The 26,555-nt window shown below is 41.6% G+C and overlaps 2 protein-coding genes across 4 annotated transcripts in view; one reads left to right on the top strand and one right to left on the bottom strand.

The window, feature by feature from the left end:
* Positions 1 to 1,420: 1,420 nt before the first annotated feature.
* On the bottom strand, positions 1,421 to 21,849 carry EXOSC7 (exosome component 7). Its single transcript, XM_072853784.1, has 8 exons — positions 21,704 to 21,849; positions 20,579 to 20,680; positions 19,784 to 19,878; positions 15,080 to 15,245; positions 10,575 to 10,645; positions 5,791 to 5,914; positions 4,687 to 4,842; positions 1,421 to 1,559 (listed from the first exon to the last, which is right to left on the bottom strand). The coding sequence occupies exons 1-8, from the start codon at positions 21,758 to 21,760 to the stop codon at positions 1,455 to 1,457; spliced, it is 876 nt and encodes a 291-aa protein (XP_072709885.1). The 5' UTR covers positions 21,761 to 21,849; the 3' UTR covers positions 1,421 to 1,454.
* Positions 21,850 to 24,270: 2,421 nt separating this feature from the next.
* The window catches only part of ZDHHC3 (zDHHC palmitoyltransferase 3), a 34,930-nt gene continuing 32,645 nt past the window's right edge, over positions 24,271 to 26,555 (top strand). The window contains exon 1 of one of the 3 annotated variants that reach the window (XM_072853781.1): positions 24,271 to 24,489. The gene's annotated coding sequence lies outside the window, so the exon portion shown is untranslated. Of the gene's footprint in view, positions 24,490 to 24,620; positions 24,703 to 26,555 lie in introns of those variants that run through there. The other 2 variants (XM_072853783.1, XM_072853782.1) reach the window with 2 other exon arrangements.

Raw genomic sequence — 26,555 nt, 5'->3', positions numbered from 1 at the left:
TGCCACTTCCTGCCTGTACTACTACATAGCACTATCATAACACAATTAACACATTACTGAAGGTACTGAAAAAAATCCCATCTCTTCAAAATAGAGATCTTGGGCAAATTTTGTTGGACAATTTTTTCTTTTATTTATTTATTTTTTAACCTGCCTGCTCATTATAGTAGTGGCTACACATATCTGAAATACACAGTAGCATTGCAGTCACCTTGAATAATTATGTGAGTGAGCTCTAGGAAAAGGGCTGGAGAGATTTGGGGACCTTAAGTACACCATGTATTTTAAGGTGATCACGATTATTAATTTGAGCTGTAATATATTTTGCCCTATATCTACAGCTTTCCTTCAGCAAAAACCTTCCCCTTCTCTCCACCAAACACGTTCCAGACAGGAGAATGTTCTTAATCTGATATTATTACATTAAAACAGGAAATTCAGAAAACGCTGCTTGAGTAAGGGATGATGCCTGGATTATTGTAGTAACTTTTGCCATAATGTTTGTTCAAAACGATCCTTCTAACACTTGCAGCTGAAATATCAGCTTCTTGAAAATCAACTTTTTCCTTCAACTTCTTACATCTGTTGTCTCTTCCTATCCTGACAAATAAACAGCTCTTACTCTTTGCTGGGCCAGCCAATTGATGTAGGGAGGGAATCCACTGCTTTGAAGACCTGGTGATACAACTTGATTGCATACCTTATCTGCCATCTTCTGCCTTTCCCTGTAAAGGATCATTACTGACAGCCACTACGCTTTTCCAGCTGAATTATCAAACTCCTAAAAAATTAACTTATTTTCCCTTCTACCTTAGCCATGCCCCTTTTCCTTAGCCACTGTGAGAGGTTTTGGCTAGGTTACTATTGTTGGCCAGAGGGATAGGCAGAGCTCTAGTAAGCAAAGAAATCTTGGTTTAAAATATGAATTAGAAACTTCGGACCATGTTGTCTTTATAGTAAAATCTAACCACATTTTATTCAAAGAAAAAGTAAGATAATCTGAAGGAAGACTTCCAGAGAGTGCTGTTCTCATCTGGCTGGTGAATAAAAAAAAAAATTTCAAGAGGCCCAAAACCTGGCTTGTGCTGTACTGAGGACACCCTCATATATGCTCTAGAACACAGCAGCTGCTCTGCAGAAGTGGAACACACACAACCAGAATTAAGGGGAATCTACCCCAGTCACTCTTGAAAACAGACTCAAGCACTTCCCAGGCAACTGCATCAATTGCTGCTGGTGCACTTCCTTGATGTGGACAGTTACCCATATAGAAAACATCTCAAATTTGCTTATTCACATTTAACTGTAGCTAGCTTTATGCTTAGTAACATTTTAAAAGCCTCTTAGCCAGACGGATAAAGGTACTGGAACAAAAAAAAAAATCCTTTTTCTATATACAAACTGACAAGATTGCACAATCAAACTAAGAACAGTTTTGAACATTTAATAAAAACTCATCCTAGAAATCCAACTTTCTGCCGTGAGGTCCCCAAACTCTCTTCTTCATCCAAAATCTTCTGAAGGGCTATGTGCAATGACTTGCCTACTCTTTTTCCCGTCTGCAATGAAAAGAAAGCAAAACAAATCTGAGACATATGCTTATTAACAGGAAGACAACTCTCACGGAACACTTCCTCTTGACAAATATTTTCCCTTTAATAATTAATATACACCAGCTGGTATAATAAAAACACTCTTTTAATTAAGAAAAATAATGGTGGTGGAAGTTTCATTTTAATTTGATTAAGTTTTGGAAAAATGTACACATAAAGGCAGTGCTCCCATTCATCAGAGAAGCATTCTATGTTCATTAACACCAGATCTGTGGACTGCTGGATCACCCAGGAATACAAATTAATTTCACATCAGGCACAAGCATGCATTCAAATTAGCCAGCACATGCAATATGAAGCAAAATGCTAGCTGCCAGAGGACAAGAGGCACCTGACCAGCAAAGCAGCCTACTAATACGAAGTTCAGTAAACTCTTCTGAATGGGCTCAGAATCAGCAGACTGAATTTAGACCAGCTCAACACACTGTCGTGTGAGACAGAGAAGCCCAAAATGCACACTGGCTGCACCACTAAATCAGTCTGTGGGCAGATCCTTCATTATGATGTGCAATTTTGTACTGTCCAAGGACCTTAAAGGAGTTAACAGAAGGTTTTCTTTACAGAAATAAACTCCAGCAGTGGAATATCACCAGGATTAGCTCTGATACCAACCTCTACTCTTCCCACATGCACAATTGTACTGTGGAAACTGCAGGACAGGGAAACATTGGGCAATGCTGAAATAAAGATCTCAAGGCAGTGGTGCCTATTAGAGCTTTCCCAGGGTTTCTCTAAATGACCTGAAATACTGACTCCATACAGAGATGAAAAGAGCCAACCTGTCCCTAAAGAGCCAAAGACAGATTATATTAAACTGAGTTTATTAGCTCCTGATCTACGCAACAAAGCCTATGCCTGCCATACAACTGACCACAAAGCTCTCTTTCACCTGTTGATGACAGTTGCCAACACCGTGGGCACACAAACCTTAAAATAAGGTAAATTTCTAATTGAAGAACCAGGACAGAATATGGCCCATAGTACCAAAGGACATTTGGAAAGAGCTTTGGAATGCAGCAGGGTAGCTGTCAATCCTAGACACTATGCGTCATGCTAAATCAAGGGGGCCACACACAAGAATTGTTACAGCTCTGCACTGGGACAAAGATCACAGCAGCAGTCTGGAGTCCTGAGGGGTGATATACTTTGTGCATTCTTCTCCTCAAATGTAGGACACCACCACTCACACCAGGTCAAAGTGAATGGGAACTGTGCAGACCTTTGGTATTGATACAATACACAACACTGTTGCCATCTTATTCCTGCTTGCTTCTCTTATGGATTGGATCACAAACTCAGTAAGAAAAGCCTAGTGCCAGCAGCTTCTCAAGACTTTCCCATGAAGCTGCCTTCCTAAGAGATATGTCCCAGGAACATCTGTTCCCTACCAGGCAGGGAAAGCTGAACACTCTCTGAACTGCAGCCAAATCATTAGGGAATGGAGGTGTCAAGCAAGGGTTGCGCAGCTCCTCCACTGGACATTCCCAGGCCTTTTTATTTTTCTTGGTATCCTAATCAGGCTGCTGAGTTTGAGGCAGGGCCAAACAGATAATCTCTGACCTCCCAGAAAACATTTTAGTTTCTTCTCATCAGCTTTATCCCTCACTCCTTCAAACTGCTCACCACCCAGGACGGAAGACTTCTTCCAAAGCAAGTGAGAGACAGAACAACTCACTGGGTGATCAGCTTAAACTTTTAGCTCCTTGCACCAACAAGTAGGGACAAGTTCACTAAAGCTCTTAAGCAGAGTAGGATGGTTTGAAGATTTCCCATGGTTACCTTCCATATGCATCTCTGATCAGTGTTTAGATGAGCATTATATAATCCCAAGCACAGCCTTTGGGGGTAAGCTATACAATGGAATTGCAGAAGTTCATTTCCTATTTAGGGCTCAGTGTAGAGTGAAATCTGTGATCAAAATAAGGGCTCCAATCAAAGCTTTCTGCAGATAATTTGCATGTGGGCCAGCTTCTACCAGGAACCTGTATCTAACTTAAGCACCCATCTCTTTGTAGCAGCCCTAGACCCAAAATCTCAAGTTTTCTATGACATTCAGTTAGAATTGGATGCAAGATCCATCAAGGAAGACACATCAGATGCCCATAGGAAGTTTGGCTTCTTTAGGATGCCAAGTCAAAGATAATCCCCCTCTGCACATCTAGGCAGATGGTAAGGGGGATAAGTGACCTCTCTGAATGCAAATAAAAAGCCCACCAGTACGACCAAGATTAGCACTCTGGATCGACATAATGAAACAATGAAGTGCCATATATACTCAGCATGTAATTTCCACTTGAGACCAACTGTTTTCAAACTTGGCTCCAAGTTCTGCATTCCTCACTACAGCCATGCTGAAATTAGTTCTGGATCTCCAGGAAACAGAGCCAGTTTGAAGTATTTAATTTTCATTCTGACTCCAAGTTCAAAACCCAGTTCTGTCTCATGCTCAAGGCCAAACCCAGGCATGAGAATTTATACTGGAAGACAGTTTTAAGAAGAGCCTGAAGAAAGGTTTAAAATTGAATTCTTATGTGGATGTGAACAACATCCAGATACTAGTATTTTCATGGAGTAGGGGCAGATCAGAAACCCAATAAAGGAGCAAAGAAAAACAACAGTAAAATGAGAACAGTAAGCTTACCACAAAACAAATGAGTTGTGCTAGAAGAGAACACAATGCACTAGCAATTCAAAGTACCGTCTCTATTTCTATAAGGATTTTACCATGTTAGAAGTTTTGCTTTTTCAGTCTTTAAGGGAAACAATGAGAGAGGGAACATGTTCTCTAAAAATACTCTCAAAGCTTATCAACTTAAGCTTTGCAGTCTTACAGCTGTGAGGTACTGGACTAAAACAACTGTGAGTATCATACATTTCAGGCGTCTAAAAGTTTTAGATAACTTCCATTCATATTAGATTCTGTTTCAAAGGAACTGTCTGTGACCTTCAGCAAGCCCCTTGTGCACCTAATAAAAGCACCAGGATCTCCGCTCTTGAAGTCCTTACTGCAGCTTTTCACATACTCAAGTTCCAGTTCATTCAGTATCATCAGTAACTGCTCAAAACTCCTTACCTCCATCATTTCAAAAATACTCTCAGGATCAAGGCTACCTTTCCCCATCTTCTTCATAGAAGTGATGGCACCTTTACTGGTCACAGAAATAAGCAGGCTGGCCAAAGAACAGGCTTCTTCCTGAAGGGTAGCATCCACCACATGCCTATATCCAATCTGTAAGTTAGTGATAAAACAACATATTAGTTTGCAGTTGTCTAAGGTCTTTATTAAGAAGTTAAACTGTGAGTAGCAGCTCTGTTGGCTATCTACAGCCTCCCATCCTAATATCATGTGACTGACTTGACAGCACAGTACTTAAACAGCCTCTGACCCCAAATTATGTGCACATACATAACAGAGGTGAGATAAGCATGTCACTATTTCACACCGTTTTCCTCTCTGACCATCCTTTCATCTATATGAAACTCCAGACTCCCCTTTCCCCTCAACTCCAGGCATGGACTTTCCTCCCCGCTAGGTGAAAATTACACATCCTGAGACTCAGGTGAGCCCCCACTTCAGTGGTGGCCTTCCTACTATTTATGAAACTTGCTTAAAAGATAAGTCAGACAAAATTCCAGGTAACTAAGCAAACCACTAACTCTTGCACTGGAAAATGCAGCATCCAACAGATCAACTGCGATAGTCGTGGGCTATATATGGAAAAGGAAAACAAAAACCTGTTTGAAAGGAAAGGACAGTATTGCACCCAAGAAAACAGACTTCTGTCCCCAGCAACAAATACTCATTGTGTAATGCCAGGCAGATCACATAACCTCTGTGCCTCACAACAATACCCATTTGTTTTAACATACTGAAGTATCTGCTGCTCTTGATGTTGAGTGAGGAGGAGATGAAAAATAATAAACAACTCTTCTACATGCAAGAAGATACATTTTAAGAATGCATCAAGTGGAAATCTACAAGTCAGAGATGAAAAAAAAACTCTTATTCAGTAAAAGTTCTTCTTAATCAGGAGGCCAGAGATGAACAAATATATACCTAGTGGACACTGACCATTTCTGTAATACAAGTTTTATCTCTAGGGAAAAAATAAAGGGCAGGTGAAGTTAATAGAAACTGAAGTCTCTAGGTAGAAGGACAGAAATTTGTCAGGCTTACTTTGCTTAGTGTGACGATGCAGGGCACATCATCCACATTAAGTCGAATACAATCATAAGGGTCATCAGACAGCTCAATCTCTTTAGAGCCTTCTTCATCCTCCAGAACACGGACTTTGGGTATTCTATGGAAACAAAATGTGCAAAATCATTGCCAGAACAGATAACAAATACAGGTGTCATACAGACTCAACTCCAAGAAGTGCTCTTTCCTCTCTACATGAGGCTAAATGTTTAGAAAAAAATCCACAAAGTTATCAAAGTATTAACAACTCACTCACTGAGACTAGGAAGAAAACATTGTAAGCAGGAAGATATTTAGGATAAGACCATCCTATTGACATCATTCAAACTGTTACCATTAGAATCTGAACTGTTTTTTAAACTAATATATGGGGAGAGATTCTTTTGTAACTTGCACAATGCAATTCTGAACAATTCTTTGTACATCTGTCTGGATGTACAGGAGAGAAATTACCAAGACTGAATCCTTTTGTATTGTGGCTCCCAACCTTGCAGAAAACAGTTAAGTTGTCAGAATTGCATTGCTTGGCAAAGCTGTGACATCAGTAGCAAATACAAGTAGTAAAGCTGTTCAGGAAAGAATGACAATAAGGAGACTTGGGGTAAACGAAAAAGATGACATTAGCAAAATCCATTCTCTTTAGCAAGATGGGAAGATTGGCAAGATATTCTCATTCTTTAAAAAGCCAGACAACTCTGCTGTTCTAAGGACAGATATACAAAAGCAACCACCAGGGATAAAAACCCAGGCAGAAATCCAAGAAACGCTTTCTTCTCAATTGTGAGTGACAAGCTCTCTCACAAATGAGCTAGACAGGCTCCTTATCAGTGACACATATGTTGTGTTTCTTATAGCCATTTAATGGGAGTTTTACAGGATGATTTAATGCCGCTTTCTTAGAACAATTAATAAAGTCATTTAAAACAATTTAGTAGAAGATGGTATCTCAAGAAGCCAAGAACCTCAGTGTCTTATATACCCTCATTTATCCAGGTGCCCACTAGGATGAAGTACTGACTGACACTTTGCTTCACTGGCCAGTAAAACCCACACACAGCTCAACCATACTGCTCTCACTTTTACACATTTGCACTTGAAAACATAAAATATCTCAAGACATCCCTAGAAAGCTAACTTCAGTAACCATGTGGAATGTAACCACAATCTGTTTTTATATTACTACTTTTACCGTAGCGTTGTGTTTTATAACTAGACTCTGGAGGTTACATGCTTTTGCGCATTCTGTACCAAATCTCTTTTAAAAGAGGAGATAGGGACTGATTTAGTGAACATTTCCCCCACCAATGCAAAGTGATTTTTGTTGTTCCCTGGAAGAGTATTTTAGTTATTTGTGGATAAGAGTCCTAGAGGCAAGTAATTCACAACAGCCAACCCTGCTTCAGTGAGAACAAATTCCCTACAAGAACATTGGCCTGAACCAAGCTAAAACTAAAACTTTCAGTAAGGAGAACAACTACGATGTGTACTTTTTCCTGAAATGAAATTCAAAATGCTTTGCGGAGTTACATAACAACTCATTGGAAATGCATCAAAGCCTGTTTTCAAGTTAAAAGTATTCCATTAAAAATTGATGGAATAAAGTCACAAGGTAACTAACCCTCTAGCTACACAATAGAGACACACTGGACAACAGCCTAGACAAGAAGTGTATGTGTATGCCAGAGCAGTGCTTAAAAAAGAACAAACATTTCAAGAAAATCTGTGAGATTAAGCGATTTTTAACTCCATCCTACAATAGCTATAAAACCAGAACAATGTATGGTCTGCAAGAAAAAGTTGCCAGAATTAATACCTGAAAAATCCCTGCAAAGAGCTGTTTTGGCCAACAACAGATGAGAGGTACAAATTAGAACTATTGCAGAGGCAAAAAGATAGCTGATCAGACACAAGCATCATAGTTGCACAGAAAGGGGTATATACACAGAAAACCTAGGCAAAGAGAGTGTAGCACAAAGAGCATTCACAGCAAACTGGAGATTTCCTCTCCCAGCTTATGAAGATTTATCTTAAGAACTAGCTGTACATGTTTACTTTGCAACTTTTATTTTTCTGTTTTGATTCCTGCAACTAATCAGGGCAGAAATCTGTACAGCAGGACTTAGTCACATAACAAACAATGTTCTTTTCTGTCTGCTGCAGACCCAGATTTCACAACTACAAAACCAGTTCTACCCTCGCAAGCAGGCATCAGTTCTGCCTCTACCATGCTGCCCAGCAAAAAAGCATGACATCTGCAAGGCTATTGTGTTATAAACGCTGTAGTTTTTGGAACTTGCCTAGTTTCTGTTGCCTTGGTTGCAAGCAGGCACATTCCACAGGATCAAGTTTAATGCTAAGTCCTGACACAGTAGCTACTTGCACTTTTTTTGCAGTATCTACTTCGATCATGGATAAATCCAGCCTTAAGCACCTTGGAGACGCAGTTAAGAAGAAAGTTTGATATCTGCTGTCTTTTGCACATTATCTTGATATAGTTTTTAAAACATAATGAACAATACAAAACTCCAAGGAGTAAATGTTCCCTCTAAAACAGTCATATTGTCATTGTTCCATGCCTGAAGGGGATACGATGAGTCCGGTCAGACATACAAAGGATTTAAATCTCATAATTCTTGCGCAAAATTCCTGAAGTTACGATTTTGCATTTACTTAGCTCTAAAGAAAAATGTGTCCATAGCTATTATAAAAATGGTTAAAGCAAGATTTTAAAGATGAAGCTGGGGTTTTCAAATGTCTATCTGAACATCTAAAAATTTGTAGCTTCAAAAAAAACCCCAGCAGCTTGAGCTCCCCACTCTTGGTTCCAAGGCTGCAGTCAAGGCTGACAAAGATCTGAAAAGACTTATAACAAAAACCTGGTTGTAAACAGATTATGAAAGGCAAGTAAGACTCGAAGAGGGACACACATGTCAAGTGAAGTTCAGAACACTTAATCTGAAGTGATCTTCAAACTGACGTCTTGCTGGGACAATAATATTTTATGGAGAGAGGGTAAACAACTCTAAACAACCTTGTGTCAATCCAAAGAAAACTTAGTAGGTACCAAAGGAAAGGGAGAGGAATAGTGAATGAGGACAACAGGTTTTCACGTTGAATTTCACCTCTTGACTTTCTGAGCTCGTATGAAATTAGACGTACTAGCATTCCCTGCTCAAACCAATAGACAGGGTTTTCACAGGTCAAAAATCAACAGGCTCTGCATTATGTCATACTGTACCACATTTTGATTTGATATCTGACTTCCACAAGACTGTGGATGCTTGCCCACCGATTGGAGATTATATGAAAGATACAGTTTGCAGAAGAATAAGAATAAAGCAGAATCATTAAAACAATTACACTCTCCATGTTGCTCATGTTCCCAAAGCAAGAGATTTTCTTTTATTTATTTATTTTAATTACTTTTTATATGATCTTCTCTCTTTATTCAGAACTAGGATTCTGGATGAAATAAGAAAAAAGACCTAGTTATCTTGTAAATAAAGTACGTGCCTTGGATCTGCAAAACAACTCACATGGGAGCAACTGTTTTAACTACACGACTTTTGCATCCTGGCAGCTCACACACAGAGACATAGGCATTTCTTCCCTTTAGTGTACTGTCAACTCTTTTGTGAGCCATTACATTTCTGACAGTATTTCTCAATGTTACAAAAACAATTTACAAAAGCAAATTACTGTTGAGAACTTGATTAACATGGGAAATTTCTCAGCAATATATACAAGTTGTAATCTTAGATGGATTCTCTCCTTATCCCCTTTTAAAGTGTTTATATCCTGATACACTGCCTGTCTTCAAAGGTGTATTTTCCTCTTCTTCTTGCACATACTTTTCCAGCGCTAGTACTGTGCGCTGATTCCCTGATGAATAAGCCAGAATTATGCCAGTGACTTTAGCAGATCTCTAATTTACAGCTGAAGAACAATTTGAGATCCACTTTCAAGACATTTGTGCCTGTAAGAGTCTAACTTTTGCACCTCTTCCAGCTACTTTCCCTATGTAAGTTTTTTAGCAAAGCCATTCACTAGTTTCTTTCTCAAGGGTGCTACAAAACTCTGTATTCCCTTTCATCTACAGATCAAGAAGATAAACATCAGAAAATATATTATTGAATGTTATCATTAAAACACACACAGAGCACTTGTATCATTCATTCTACTAGATTTTGTTCTTCCATTCTTTGAATTAAAATACATGGGGCAAAGTTCTTTTAAAGACACATCATTTCCCCCTCCCCACAATCTCTCACCACCATTTTTTCCTCTTAGTTTTAAAAAGAACTCTAGACTAACGGTTAATGAGAAAGAACATCAGAAGTGGGAAAAAAGGGCTAGTTACAAATCAGTAGTCACATTGACAGAGGGTTTCTTATTCAGGAGCATCACATATCAGTAAATACTTCTTATTTTAAACCCGCAAGGCATCAACACAAAGGTTTCCAACTACTTGCAACAAAACCATATGGTCAACACAATTTTTTCTGGATCTGGCTACAGAACAAAAGTTATATTGTAAGCCTGATTGTGCATATAATGCAATATGACGCTTGATTATAGAAACTTAATTAAAGTCATTAGTTCATGTTACTTGCATGCAAATGGACTCCCTTGTATCTGAATGCAAGTTACCTTGGGTATTTCTTATTTAAATAATTAAGCATTAAAAATGCTTAGCTCACAGACAGTACTTCTCTCTCACTTTCCATGCCACTTCCACTCACATGAAATATGTGTTTTACCTTGTGTTAAAGAGAGCTGCCTTCACTGCGATAGAGATTGCGTCAAAGAGGTTCCCACCACATTCCAATAACTGGGGAGGAAAAAAAGAATCTCTTTAAAAGAAAATCAGACTAGTGCCTTTAAACCAAGTCTTTATTTTACTTAAACCTACTTGAAACAGCACAAAATTAAGAACCAGAACAGGTTTTTAAAACACAAAGTTGTCTTTAAAGCCTATCTATGAAAATAAACAACAGATAGGAAATTAAGATTTCTGCTAACTGTATTATACATGCACAATAGAAAAGTTAACGCACTTCATAATAAAATTAATGATAAAATTTAATAATAGCAGCTGAAATGAAACCACCGCTGTTCTTACTCTTCTTGTGCTAAGGCTCTGAACTAGACTATGACCAGAATACTTTTTACAAACTCACCACATTCTTTCTTTAATGTTAAATCAAGCCAATTCATTTTCTATACTTTATTTCAAATAGGAGTTTTTAAAATATCAGCTGGACAAACCCAGTTGGTAGAATTGTTTTCAAAGCAGCAACACAAATTGTCACCCAGAACATGGTATGAAAAGCTAGTTATACAAGGTACAGTTATGAAAGCACATCACGATTTATTCTCTATTCTTTATGGAAAAGGAGTCATTGGCAGGTTTGTCTTGCAGCTGAAAAGGATCTAAGGAAATCCTGATGTCAAAGTCTACTTGTTGATAACACTATCATTTGAATTAAAGTGTGTGGAGGGAGTCTAGCTTAGTTTCTTCCCATGAAGATCAGGGGAACAGCACTGCATACTATATAAAAAGGCAAGGCTCCCATAACCACTAATACCTTCTATAGGCTGACAGACAACTCAAAGATGTTTTGGCCATAGTCTAGTGCTAGTTCTCTGACAAGCTCCACTCTGAGCTGCCAGTACTATTCTATGAACACACACATCCCCAGCAAGCATTTGAAACTACTTCAGCGAGAACGTACGGATGCTTCTCTATTACATCAATCTATGCTGTATGATGAGAGCAAAACAAATTTTGCAACACTGATTGCACTGATTGTTCTTCAAAATCTATTTAAGAATGAGATAAACTCCCACACTGGGAGCAAACCATAAATCAGATATTCTGGAAAGACAGTTTATTTTTATGAAGACAGACTGAATTGTGTAAAAAGAATGACAAAAAGTTGGGATAGAAAGCTAAACACAAAGGTGATCAAATTATTTCTGTGCAAACAGCTGCTGGATACAGAGAGGTTAACTTGCAACTTTCAGTCATTATTGGATTTTACTGGATAACACAATAAGCCCCACAATATCTTTGTTATTAAAACACAATAATGGGATGTGCCTGTACTGTTGCTAGGCTTATGATCAGGCTACTGTTCTAAAGCCTCATCTGTACTACAGTGGCGCCTACAGGTAAGGAACACAGCCTGTATCAAGCATGGTACAACAATTCCTCCAAAAAGAAATGAACACTCTCTTCTCAGCTGAAGCACTGTGTACTGAGATCCTCCCCATTATATATATATATATATTTTTTTTTAAGGACTAAAAGTCTGCACAACTGTGAGTTGTGGGAAGCAAAGGAGTCTTTAGAAAGGACTGCTTTTAATTTACTGATATACAAATGAAAAAGTTATTGGGGGTGGAAAAAAAGAGAAAACATTGTAGACCTTGCCTTATTACAAGAAGTTTTTCCTTCAAAAGGACAGATTTGTAAGTTGTTGTTTGTTTGGGTTTTTTTTCTTTTTTTCAAACTGGGGGGAATAGAAAAGATGAGGAAATCCTCTGAGGGATGCTCAGTAGTGAATTGCTAAAATTTCAACAGAACATAATGCACCCCCCCAACACACAATGTACTGTGATTGGGAAGGGAATGAAAAGAGATTGCACACTTTGATTCTCCTTGCTCAGCAGTGCAGGCTGCTGGAGCAAATTATGTGAAGAAGGCTATACATGTATCAAAAACACCCTCAAAAACGCCTCAAAGCTTATTTCTGACATCAATGCCTTAGAAGGGGAAAGAAATTGAGGGAAAGACAGAGAGGGTGAGAACAGGCTTATATTTTTGCAGTACCGTGTATCTCCACATTCATGAGCTACTCTTTGGAAGTGGAATGTCTTCTATTATTAGAAAGAATGCATGTATTTTGAAAGTTCAAGGTATATATTCTTGACCTTTGGAACATATCTATAAGTGTCCATATGTCTGTATCTTTGCAGTGTGTATAGCTGAAGTTGTTTTCTTTCCAGTCTGACTGTACACAATTATAGCACCTCCCAAGTACACTGACCACTAAAAAATATTTGAGAGATGTTTTTAATCAATAAGCTGCATGACTATGCAAAATATACTATTTTCTCTTTTGAGGTTGCATATCTCAAATTTTGTTTACACATAGGAGCTGAACATAGATGCTTTGATTGAAGTGCGCATGGCTAAATTACATAGCAATGGAGTATCTCCAGGTTCGTAACGTTCTTTTGGTTTTGTCTTTTGGAATGAGAGACTTGAAACAAGTACCTTCCCACCTGACCACAAGGTTCCAGTAGTTTCAGGCTTATGACAGATTTAAGGCTTATTTTCCCTCCAAATTAACTATGAACACAAACACCAACGTGAACAATTTCCGGGAATTCTGAAGGAAAACATCATCCAAAGGACTCTTAATAAGCATTGTTGTTATATTTAGAATCTGCCTGCCTCAAATGATGAATAATATGACTTGTAGTACCTTATATTAGCACAAGTGTCATACTTCCACCATGTACTATTAAAAGAGAATTCTATAGGAATGATTCAGCAAGAGTAGCTTCAGGAAAATCTGTAGGTATCAAGCACCTACATCAAATATAAACTATCACATGTGATATACATGTCTTCTATTTAGAAAAGGAAATAGTACAAATACCTCAAAAATGTGAAAATACAGAGGCCTGTGGTGGGAAAAAAGAGGGGGGGGGAACAGAATGAGAGACAAACGTTAACAGTATCTTGTTCTAACTACACCAGCAGCTCGTCAATGCTCACACACAAAATCCCTGCAGAATATGACATTAAAGAGACTCATCAAGTTGAGAGTCCTAATTACGAACCTACAAGAGATTCTTTATTGGCACTGTAAACAAAGCTAAATGTAAAATTCATCACATAACATAGGTCTTTACATTCATAACTCTGATACAACTAGTAGCATAAAAATACCAAGGCTATTTTTCTCTGTAGCTGTGGACTATCAACAACTTGACCAGGAAGAATCAAGTAATGACCAGTTATATCTCCTACAAAAGCTATACAGAACTACTTCTGCAGCAGTCAGCTTTATGAAAGTCTTTGTTTATGCAATGTTAAGCAGTACATTGCTTAAATAAGCACAACATCTAATATTCTATACCTCTGCTTGTAATTACCTAGTAACTAAAGGCCCCGGTGTGATTTCTCAGAACTAACACTTCATTCTCTATTAAACTATGCCAAGCTCCAATAAGCTGGTGACTGGGACTGTTAAAGCACTCAGCAGTGGTACATATTTGATCATTCTGTATGCAAACTAAGTCACACTGTGTACCATATCTACTATAATTAGGCTAATGCTACTGCTTTTTAAACACCTAACGGACTAATTTTCACATTTATTTAGGTCTTAGTCTGAATGTTCCTGTTTTGTTTAACAAAACCCTGCATTTTTTTTTTTCTGCAACACAGCTTAACATTTTGCAAATCATTTCATAGACATTAATGGATTCCTGTGAGTAAGATCTCTCAACATATTTTCAGTTACAATTTGACAAATAGAAACTCAACTTTGGACCAATAAGAATTGGAAATAATGCTCAGGAGAGTCTGACTTGCAGACTTCTACTAAATTCCCATGACAGAGTGCTTTAAATACAGCATAGTTTTGAAATTGAGCTGCTGCGTGCACAAGATTTATATGCATAAAATTCAGTTTCCATTTTTTAATGGGAACAAATATTCACTTTCTCTTCTACATTCAATGCATGTATACAACTTTCATCAAAAAGTGCCTAGGCTAAACGTAACTTTTGCCAGAAAAGTTTCTGTTTTACTTTACTGAGTTAGTACTGATAATAGTGCAAAGAGGATGGACAGGATGGACAGTTACGTTACATACGCCCATGCTAACTTACATTCATTAGAATGATACATTTGCTGTTATATCTAGCTTGGAAAAAAGTTTAGCTTTCTTTAGTAGCAATTTCCTTGTCAGTATAAGGTCACTTATTTTTATCCGAGACAGATTTGGAGTATTCAGTGTTTTACTAGCTCTGCAGTGGAGCAGCAGCATCAAGAAGAGTAGAAAAAGAGCAAGCTGGAAGTAGTGATTAACTATTATAGGTAGATTCACAGGAAAACAGCCATCCATGCTGTGAAGCATTATATCACATTATGAGCTTTTTTTATATGAAAATACACATGGTTATGCTAAGTCAGTCAGCACCTTGAAAAACCTCCTTGAATCTTAGTTTTCATTTCCTTACTTACCAATACATCAACATAGAGAACCCAGCAGTGCTCTCTGGGATTAATACAAATTGATTTCAAGTCTACACTGCTCTCGCTGCTAAACACTCTGTAGAGTGTATTTGCTATCTCTGTGCCAAGTTCTTCTCCTCCCCGGCCTTCAAATTCAGGAGTAGCATTTGCAGAACTAGATAAAGAAAGAAAAAATACTTTCACTTCTGAAGCAGCCAATACCCAAAGAACATTTCTTAAATATAAAGCATTAGAAGTAGCTACAGATTTATTTGTACAAGAATAAGCATCCTATCTGTAAAGAAATTACTTCCATTTTGCACAAGAAAATGTCTTGATGCAGATAATATACCTACATTTTGCTACAAACTCTGATACTAATTAAATTCCACTACTATCTTCAGTTCCCAAGTTACAATATTAAAGTTGGCGAATTCTCTCAGAGATTATTTCTTAAGCACTCTCATCTTCTATCATCTCAATCCTTTCAAAAATAAAAAAAGTGAGATAAATCTGTACTAAGTTCAGAACAGCTAACAAGACAGCCTGTTAGAGTTGAATGTTAAATTAATAAGGTAGGACAGTGGCTAAGAAGAGAAAGATGTGACGATATGACAAGTAGAATATGCATTTTTTTAAAGCGATATGACCGCCTGACCTTAATTGGTAATTTCTTTACTGAGTGTACTGTCTGTTATCAAGCCACTTACAGACAGCAGCTCATTCTTTTCAGCAACTGCAGCTTATGGAGAGCAGCAACTAAAGAACATTTTTTCCAGAAGGGATCTGACAAAAACATGTGGTCTTCACTTCCCCGATTCGAACATAACAAACTTTGTTTATGAGCAGCCATGCAAGAAAGTCCTTGGGTGCTGAGGCCTTGTAAGCAGCTAAGAACAAAATTCTAACAATAAAAGAAAACAGGCCTAAAAAACCCCACCCCACAAAAAACCAACCAAACAAAAAAAACCCCCACCTCCAAGTCACAATGAAATAGAGCAGAAATGTCCAGATGCATATACAGCAAAATAACAAATATTCTGAACCCAACCTCTGGTTTATAGGGAGGGCAAGAGCATTCTCAAGCAGTGGGCCCATGGCACACATTGCAGATCTTGTTTTTAAATAAACTTGTCAGACCTCCCCCAAATTAATTTCTCATTACAGAATGTAGGAAAGGAGCTGCTTCCACAGAAGTAGCCTGGTATGTTCAAAATCTGTAATAGCAAAGCCTTGTGTTCTCCTGGCCAATTTCTCACGTCTGTTTTGTGTTTATATGCTGATACAAACTCTTAGCTCTTCCAACAGGAACACCACAGGAATGCAAACATAGAGCAGAAAACAAAGTCTTGGAATATAATCCCTTCACCTTTAAAAAAACAATTAAAGATCCACATTATGTAGGTATGACTTAAACCATCAAGTGAGCTGTATCAATAAGACTGCAGTGCCTATGAGGGAAATCCTTACCTCACAGTAATTCTCCCAACTTGTTCTTTTGCAGAACTGATGAAAACTCAGAATACCAGGAACAGCTATTGAATTTTATAGAAGCTATTTGCTGCTTCTATAACCAGACAACACTATACATGCTTAAAAAAATAACTAAATTACTGCCAATCAAGCACTGACCTATGCTTCCAAACTACACTTGCTCCATGAATAAGTGCTGCAAGTGTGACGATATTATTTGCAGTTGTGTTAATACTGGACAACAATTTTATAAGATAGGACCATATCTACATATAACTTAATTCTGGAAATCTGATGAGTCAGGCCTTTAGGTTGTATTAAACAAGCACTTATCCATGGAAGCAGCTTTTATGCAAATTAACAAGATCAATCTGTTGAAACCATCCTGTTCAAAGTATGGTTATGCAAGCATTATGATTCCTATGGTAAGTTGAAAAGAATTATACAAACCTCAGTCTATACCTCATTATTATTTCTAAACATTAAGTTTTATCTAATGTAGTTTTTAATTATAAATGGCCACTGTCTTTGACAGCAAGTAAGAAGAACATTAAGACTCAACTGGAATATTATTGCAAGTTTCACTGCATCTTAATTCCATTATTATTTTAACACTTCAATTCCTTGCAATCAAAGTGAAATAAAAAAGTAATGCTAGCAGGGTACTATTATAATAACTATATGGTAAATACTGCCACCCAATACTCACGGACTATTGCAGTAACTTAACCAGGTAAAATTCGAAAAAGTGTTGTCTAGCATGCTAATAAAAAAATGCCAAAAAACTTGTTTTATGAAGCACAGGAAGAACTTAGTAGTGGCCAAGTGGAGCACAGAATTTCTACTCCTGAATAGAATGTAACAAAATCTAAGGCATTCAAGGAACTCAGATTTGTCTGCTTTTTTTTTATTTCTTACACTTTGAAAATTATAAATCCTTGCTTCAGTCAAAAAAAACCAAAACCAAAAAAACCCTAACAAGTCAGTATTAGAACAGCCCCATAACTCAAACATGAGAAAAGCAGACACAGCAGTCTTTCAACATCAATGACCAGGATTACTGTCTTCTCTGGTGCTGATGGGCAGTAAGGACATCACATAGGAAATGGACTTATTCTATGATAATTAATTTCTAGTATCACAAATCAGTGCCCCAAAAATCATCTCTTCCAGAGACTAGCATTAAAGTCTGTCTCAAAATGAGACTAAATGTGCTTCTCAGATTTCAGGATAAGGACTCAGAGCAGAATGAAGAGAAATGGAATTCTGGGGCAGAGAATTATATACACGATCCAACAAGTGACTATTTTCAGCAGTACAAGAAACCACGAAAGTTTTGGGAAACAAGCATTTTAAGATAAGCTAACACTGCAGTCTGAGTTTTTATTATTAGTCTCAACAATATAAAAGCCAAGCAGAACATACAGGAACTTCACCACAAGATGCAGTATATCAAACTATGCTCAGTTACTACCACCCAGTGGCAGCCTGGAAAAGCATCAGAGTACTGACAGCATCTCATTTCCCTTTACAGAGAACAAGCTGCTCCGACTTCACATTTTGTCTTCTGCAGCTTTCTGGAAGCTAGAGGTCACCTTTCCCTGGCAGCACAAGCACACGAGAAGTGACTACCCTTCCCTAAAATTTAGGCTTTTGGTCTGTGTTGTCACAGAAAGTAAGGATTACCTATTTATAGAACTGACAAGATCAATCTTGCACAATATTGCTGCATGTCTCCCTCCCATCTTATGAAGCAGAGATGAACAGTTAGAAAATACAACCTAACATTAATCTAATGAGTTAAAGTTTTTCTAACATTTATTTAAATACGAAAGAAGTGTCACAGAATTGCAATATCCCCACAGGCCACTTGTTTTAGTAAGGAAATGTCCCTGCTGTCATTGGACTTTCTTCATATGGAAACCACCAGAACAAAGCAGGTACTATTTAGGATATTTCATACACAAGTGTTATAAAGTAGTCAAGCTCAGATCCCCTCTAACAGCAGGACCACATTTGAGAAGACCATCTTCCTGTCTGATATTTTTTGAACAGTAACCATAGGTAAATCATTAATTCATAGGTGAGTCCCTCCCCCTACAAACCATAAGTTTCCACAGTTAAGTAGTACATTGTGATGTACAGAAACAGTCTTAGAAAAGGCTGCATAATGCGAGAGATACACAAATGTTAAGGCAGGTGTAGCCAGTTAGGTCAGAAAAATTATCAGATATACACTTAGTAGCTCTCATACCTTAGCTTTACTAACAGTATATTGGTTCAATGTCAGAGTAGCAACATTTTTTGGTTTTAATCAAAATAAAAAAGGTCACATGCAAAAAAACTAATCTGACAGTGCCAAGGCTTTTATGAGAGTTTCCCAAAACACATTATTTCATAAAGAACAGTTTTAGGAAGTCTGCAAGATATGGATACTGTAGTTTCAGACAGCAAACAGTCTGGAATACCATTGAGATGTCACTATGCTATCTCAGAGCGACCTGAAAACAAGAGCTCTCAGTTTTCTTCTAGCTTCCTTCATAATTCAAGCACTATGAAGACTGGTAGGATAAACCATAGTCCGTTTGTAGCACAAAGCCAGGAATACGATTAAAAACAAATAACATTTTAGTTAATGAAATACTGATTCACCGATAAATACGATAACTAAATTTTCTACTTAACTTTTGCATCTGAAGTTTACAGTGAGGATTTTTTTTTTTTAAAGAAATGGTTTTGTACAAAACACACGTCAAACTTTTTCCACTGCTTCCAAAGACAAATCCTTTAGCAAGCAAAATTCTTTAAGTACAGTTAAAGTACAACCTATATCAGTCAATTCTTTTCTTCTGGAATACTTCATTTTTGAAAGAGATTCTTTCTATTCTATCATTGTAAAAAAGATTATTGACTTTGTAGTCATGAAGTCATGTTGAACGCATGTGCAATTGAACATTACTCTTTTCCAGCTGCAGTGATGCTATGCCATTTGGGATTATTTTTTTTTAACCTGGTATCATTCTTTAACTCCTATTGTTTTGCTTATTTTGGGTCTGCAGAACCAGCAGAAAGTTTCTGGACATTCACCACTACTGAAACAGTAGAATAACTTGTTTCTATTACTCAGACCCTTACGGGAGGTTAGTTGAATGAAGATATAAACTTCAAAAGAATGGTAAGATCTGATTAGTCATTTATTCCAAATATTAGATCTACCTCCTTCTCTTTTAGTATACTAACCAGTCAACAAAGAATTCCAGGTAACCTTCATCTGGTTTCTCCAACTTTGGTGTCCCCATTTCAGCTTTTACACCTACCAAGATATCAGTGTGTCCCTGTTAAAACAAAAACATATCACACAACTAGAATTATATTCACAAAACTACTTGTTTAATTTAAATGTCTATGGTAAGCTGACATTTCTACCTTTCAGTTATCTGCACCCATCATACTATCAGAATGAACTTAAAATCACATTAGTTTTTTTTTTTTAAAAGGGAAAGGCTTTAGAAGAACAATGTTAAGCTTAAGATGTTTCTTCAAATAATTACCATGCATATTAGCTTTCTCTAGAAAAACACTCTTCTTATCCATGACTTTCTCTGCCATTTTGGTTCTGGAAACAGCTATATCTACAGAACCTTTATAATATTGCACATTATATTTATCTTCTTCAAAGTCAACACACGCCAGAGGTAGTTTTGCTTTACTCTAAAGGAACAAAATTATTTTTTTGCAGTGATTAGGCACAACAGCAATTTCATTTTTTTCAAGATTAAATGGTAAATTAGTTCAGATTGAAGGCTTTTCAGGTACTTCACAGTAAATCTAGCTTAAGTAGGTTAAGCCAGCCTGAACGAATTATATATCCTGTCATTATTTCCTTAACCTTTAGTTCCAGTTAGTGCTATATATACACACATTTTATTACACACACAAACCCATCTACAAGTAGCCTTAGCTTATCTTAAAACTAGTCACATAAACCAGAATTCGCATCAGCAAGGTACGTGATCCCTTAAGACATTTACCAACCAGCTTTACTCTTGCAGATCCACTTGTGTTTGATACAACATCTGTTTCTACTTCTGCACATCTGTAGTCTTCACAGCCACGACCATCTACACGAAGGTCCTCCTGAAAAGAACAATCAATATGCAGTGCTTGAGGGAATCAGTAATGAAAAGTAAAAAAAAGAATCTGTGATTTGAGTCACTCTAAGAGTGTGAGTCTCACACACTAAGAGTCACTCACAACAGAACCAACTGTACTTTTCCATTCACCTGTCATTTATCTAGAGCTTGCAACAAGCTCTCTGCAGACAGACCTGACCTCCTGCACTATTTCCATCCTGTTTCAACAGAAAGCTTCAAACTACAAAAGTGTAAAGGTCTTGGCTTTAAAAGGTACTTTACCTAACACAACACGGGTGTTTCTTGGGATACTCAAATTCTGTACTTTTATATATGTAATTAGGACCCAGCAGACAAAAATAACTCACTGGCCTTCTAAATGCATTCATCTGTTTGTATTTCAAAAACAGATATTATGCACCCTCAGATACTATATATCCCCATAAAAGCAGTTTTCTTTGCAGTAAAATACAGTTTCTGTACTTTGCAGAAAATACAGTCCTTTTATCTTCGGCATTTCTCCCCACACATCCTCCACTCTTCTTCCTTGGTCCACTCACTGCTCCTCAGCTTAGTGACAGGATAAAACTCTATGCAACGGCAAAAACTTGAGAAAGAGCAAGAGAAGAGGGGGAAAGAGAACGACAAGAAACAAAAAAACAAACCCACGTCCTGTTCTCAGCCTGCTTTCTGTTCTGATGCTCTGTTCTCAGCGTGCTGAGATGATTACTACCCCAGAGATTTCCCCCTAGACACCAGGCAATGGAAAGCTCCCTCCCTGCTCCCCAACCTACACTGTAACTCATTCCGCCCCACACCTGCTCACAGGGAGCAGACCCGGAGGGGCGGGGAAGGACCCTGCCCCACGCCTCACAGGGCAACGCTACCACCGGCCACAGGCACAGTCGGGCCGAGCTGGCCCGAATGACTTCCCGCTCCCCGGGGTGGAGGTTGCCGCCTCCAGGCCGCCCCGGGCTAGCGGGACCTCCCGCAAGCCGCCCGCCGCCGCCGCCGCCGCCGCGGCTACCTGGACACCGTGCACGATGTAGAGCTTCTCCGCCTCGCTCAGCACCACGGACGCCATACCTCCCACCGCCGGACGACACCGCGCTCCCGCACTTGCACTTCCGCTTCCGGCTTCCGGCCCCCGCGCGCCGCCGCCGCCGCCGCTACTGGCAACGGCCGCCGCTACACCAGGGAGAGGGGCGGGGAGCGAGCAGGCGCGCGCCGCTCCGGCCCCGCGCGACGCCCGGCGGCGGGCGGGCCTGGCGCGGAGGGCGGACCCTGCGCCTGCGCACTGCCTCGCTCCCGCGCGCCCGAGGCGGGAAAGCGGCCGGGTCGCCATAACTGCCGTTCCGCCCGGCGAGGGGGGACCTCACGTCGGGATCTCCCCCTTCTTACAGGCAAGGTGGGGTGTGCGGCCGTTAAACTCCCCACGGAAGGCCTTCACAGGGAGTCGGCGCAGAGCGCTGGACGTGGTGCCCACTGAGCACCCCGCGACCTGAAAAACGGCCCCCTCCAAGAAGCTGACGCTCATGGTAAACCAAAGGGGCAATGCCTGCTCTCTGCCCGCCCTGTGCCATGGTAAAAGCTCCTGAAGGAGGCTGTGAAAATACCTAAGGGCTCGCGTAGTGATTAACCCCGCAAGAAAAACGAGGAAATGCAGAGGTTTTTACCTCAGAGAAGGGTCCGAGCGAGGTGCAGCGCACGGGGCAGGGTGGCACAGGAACAGGGAAGAAACAAAGTGCTCTCATTAGGAGAGTGCTGTTGGTCCTGTGCCAGATATCCCTGGGAAAGTAGCATGGGAAATGTAATTAAAAACTCATGCTATATATTAAAACAATAAGGGTTTGGGTTTTTTTTCTGACAGCCTTAATTGAAAGTTGCATAACAAGAGTGGTTAATGTTGTAAGTTTCACGCTTTTTTTGTACAGCTCTTGTGTATAATTTTCAAATTATTTTAAAAGTTACTATCTGACTTCATGCTGATGCTTGTTGGGGTGAGAATGACCCATGGCTTACAAGGATTACACAGCACATGGCCAGAGTTTATCCAGGCATTTCTAGCTCTCCTCTCTGAGTCTCCTTGCTCAATCAAATGTACGGAGCATTTCTGGCTGTGCCTACTTGAGTGGGCGGCATGATGCAGTGGGAGCAGACATGAAGAGTGGGAGACATTTTGGAGGTTTAACTTTGGGCTAGCGCTGGTCTGGTCCCATTAGTGGGCTGCGCATCCATTAGCAGTCAGAGCAGAGCGGATGCATTTCTGGGATGCATCCCATGGCTTGCCTGCATCCAAAAGGAGTTGGGTTTCTGCACACCAGGATTGTTTTGCATGGGGATCATTTACTGCTTCTTAGCGAGGAGAGCCAGTGGTGGAGCCTGACGGAGCTGGGAGCCGAGGCTTGGGTAGCTTGCCCTCCCTGCTGACCCTGAGGAGGTGAGCAGGGCCAGGCCTCCTCCCTGGGCCAGGGGAGTGCCAGGCAAAGGCAGTGCCTGTGCAGAAAAGGGGCTTGGTTCACATGCTCTCCCTAAATAGCATCTGCCAATGCTGCCGTCCAGCACAGACAGACCCTTTGTCTGACCCCGCGGTGCGATTCTTATGTCCTCACATGCCACAGTGTGAGCCAAACTACGGTAAGAAGAAATGAGAAACTCCCTTGTAAAAGTGAATTCCTGATCTGAAATAAAGCGTTAATGTAGGTGCACCCTATGATTCCCAGTGAGAGCATGGGCACGTTCTGGCTCCCAGTCCTGCCTGTCTCACGGCGCAGCCCACAGCAGCTAACAGTTCCAACTGCAAGGAAAGAGTGATTTTTTTTTTTTTCTTTTTCTTTCTTTTCCCCCCTCTGCCATCCCAGCCTGGAGTCTACTTAATGCGAGTCCAATTCTTGCACAGTCCAGAGGCTTGGCTAGCAGATCTTGTTTACGTGCAAACAGCAGTTTTCCGAAGGCTGGAGAAGCCCAGGTCTGGCTCGTTTTTCCTCCGGGATGGCAGAAGGCATCCTCTTGCTCTAAAGAGTGCTTCCTAGTGCGTTCCAACTTCCATCTGCAACGCAAGGCAACGGTGAAGGTTCTCAGACAAAAAGAATGCCAGTCGTTTGGTTTGTGTTTTTTTTTTTTAACACGGACAGTGTCTTTTCCTCTAACCTCATTATGGTAAATGGACGGCGTGCGTTGGCTGAAATAAAGCCAGCCTGAGGGAACCACCTGGAATGTAAAAACTTGCGCCCCGTGACTAACGCCTGGCTGGGCTGTAAACGCTGGAAGCAGCGGCTCGACGTGGAGAACGTCAAGCAAACTTCACAACCGCTCTGCCTGCGAACAAGCAGGTGCCTGGACGCGATTCCACCTGCAGCCGTAGGCTCCGTCCTCCTGCGTGCCGTAGGACTGTCCGTATCTGCAAACCAAAACCGCCCGAACTCGCCCGGGGCTCGGAGGTGCGCGGCGAAGCCCATCTGTTCCCCGTGTAAAACAAAACAAAGCAGAGCAAAGCAAAACGGTGGCTTTTCCCTCGCAAAAACCGCATTTCCCGCCCCCCGCCCCCCCCGCACGCCTGAGACGTAAACGCGCGCTAGGCACAGGCGCGCCCCGGTCACACGGGGCCCTGCGGCACCCCGGCGGCTGGGCCGAGCCCCGCCGGGCGCGGCGCCGGTGCCCGCCCGTGGGCCGGGGAGCCCCCCGCGCCGCGCCGCGCCCGGCGGCGGGGCGGAGAAGGGAAGGGACGGGAAGGGCAGGGGTGCGCGCTGCCTCCCGCCGCCGCTCACTTCCTGGTTCTTCCCGGCGGCCGCCCCACCTCCTCGCCGAGCCAGCGTAAGGGGCGGCGGGGGAGGGAAGGGGGGGTGGGGAAGGAGCGGGGGCCGTGCCGCTGCCGCGCGCGGGCTCCCCGGGGCGGCGGGGCGGATGGGGCGCGGCGCCGCGTGGGGCAGCGTTGGCCGGCGGGGCGCGGCGCTGCGTGGCGGCGTGCGCGCGCGGCGTGGGGGCGGCGGGGCGCGCGCCGGACCCGCGGCGGCGGCGGCCTGTGGGGTAGGTGGGTGCGACTGACAGCGGGGGGGGCGGCCCGCCGCGCCCGCGCGGGCAGGTGTGCGCTGCGGAGGGGGGCGGGAGCGGGCCGCCGTCGGCCGCCTGACGGGAGCGACGCGGCGCGGCCATCCCGCCGCCGGGGCTGAGGCGGGGGCCGCGCCCGCCGCCTGCGCCGCGCCACCAGCCGCTCCCCGGCCCTGCCGGTGCGCCCGGCGCCCGCTCCCCGCGTAGCCCCTTGGCGGGGCGGGCGCGGAGGGGTGGCGCGGCCGGCCAAGGGCCGCTCGGTGCCCCGCTTCCCTCCGCCGGCGCCCCGGGTAGGGGCTGGGCGTGCAGGGCGGTGGGTCGCGTCCCGTAGCGGCGTCTCCTGGAGCTGTTGGCATCGGTCGGAAAAGGGGCGGTGGGCTCCCGCTCGCCCCTCGCCTCCTGCTGATCCGCCGGCTTCCAGCGCTGGTCTTTACATACTGCGAGGCTAAAGACGTTAAATAATACTGGGCTAAATACGTGATTTAGGTCTGCTCCGGCGGCCGTTCAGAGCAGCGTAACATCCCCTCGGCAGGAAATTTAACATCGGAGGAGCCTCCAGCAATTTCGTCGGGGTCCTGTGATCTGTTACTGAATTGCAGTGATGAAACGGGGTCCTGTAATCTGTTAATGAGTTACAGTGATGGAACGTGTCCGTCGGCGAGCGGCTGGACAGTGGAGCGGACCTTCTCGCTTCGGAGGTGGCCGTGGTCACCCGGCGTTTGGCTGCGGCCGTCCGATGGGACCGTAGGGCAGTTGCGACTTCAGCATCGGGAGTAATCTGTGTTGAAACCACGGCACTCTGCTGTGCCAGTTTGGTTGAAATGGGTGCTGAGTTACATGTTAATGGGAAGTAATCTGGACTGGTTTTAAACTGCAGCTTCTAAGTATTACTGGAGTACTTCTGAAAAGTGATTTTTAGGAAGAAGCGAGCGCTCACGAAGGCTCATTAGAAAACAATCTTCAAGAAAACATAGGCACGGGGGAGGAGGCAGCAGTCTGCTCTCTGCACTCTCCCACTGCCTGCGTGCCGGTGAGGGATGCTGGGTGGACACCAGAGCTCGTTTAGGTTTCTTTCCTTTGATCCTGATTTAGAAAAAATAAACTACATTTTTTGGTGCATGAGAGAGCGATTGTGTGCCAGACTCCTGACACAGCAAAGGTGCTCAGTGTCAGATCTGTAGGAAGGGAGCCCAAACTCACATGGTCGTTCTGATAAAGTGGAATCACAGAGAAGGGGCTGGCGGGATGCAGTGAGTGACTGCTTCTGATGCCTGGTGGTGTAGATAACAAGGCTTTAGTGAGTACCATGTTTTTCTTCGCTTAGTGAAAGCAACAAATAAGTCTTTTGTATAGTGTTACAGGCGTTTCAGTGATAAGAGTCATCATAAGGGGAGCCACACGTTAATTCATATGTCTTTGAAAATGAAGCCCCATGTGCAATAAAGATCCGGTCCTTCAAACTCTGCGACTCTGTCAGCGTAGCTCTTAGTGCTCTCTCACTGATGCAATAGTGTTTGTCATACCAATGGGAGCTGCTTGTGGTAGTAAGTTGTGTTTGACTGAATGCTAGTTGAGACTTAGAAGGTGTGACCAGAAGCTCTGTGCGGTTATAGGTTAATAAAAGGACAAATGTAAGGTCTGCCTAAAAGCTAAAATCTTTATCACAACATTTAACACCTCCTGGGTATTTTTGCATATGTCTCTGCTTCATTTTTAGTTTTCATTTTAAGTACTGTACTAACAGACAGAGTGTGTATTTCTATTTGAAGTTGCTTGTTTGGTAGTAGACAAAAATGTCAAAATGTAATTTAATGCAGCTATTTGGAGCAGGT

Source organism: Ciconia boyciana, chromosome 2 (genome assembly GCF_034638445.1).
Source record: "Ciconia boyciana chromosome 2, ASM3463844v1, whole genome shotgun sequence".
In the NCBI taxonomy this organism is placed as follows: Eukaryota; Metazoa; Chordata; class Aves; order Ciconiiformes; family Ciconiidae; genus Ciconia; species Ciconia boyciana.
Note: the sequence above shows the minus strand (reverse complement) of the source record. Positions and strands in the feature narration are given on the sequence as shown.

Bases quoted from the DNA above. Each gene is read 5' to 3' on its own strand.
- EXOSC7 (XM_072853784.1), bottom strand. From the start codon at position 21,760: ATGGCGTCCGTGGTGCTGAGCGAGGCGGAGAAGCTCTACATCGTGCAC. The intron at 20,681-21,703 runs GTAGCCGCGGCG...TGTTCTTTTCAG, and splicing joins ACATCGTGCACGGTGTCCAG to GAGGACCTTCGTGTAGATGG. The intron at 1,560-4,686 runs GTAAGGAGTTTT...TTTTCATTGCAG, and splicing joins GTATTTTTGAAATGATGGAG to ACGGGAAAAAGAGTAGGCAA.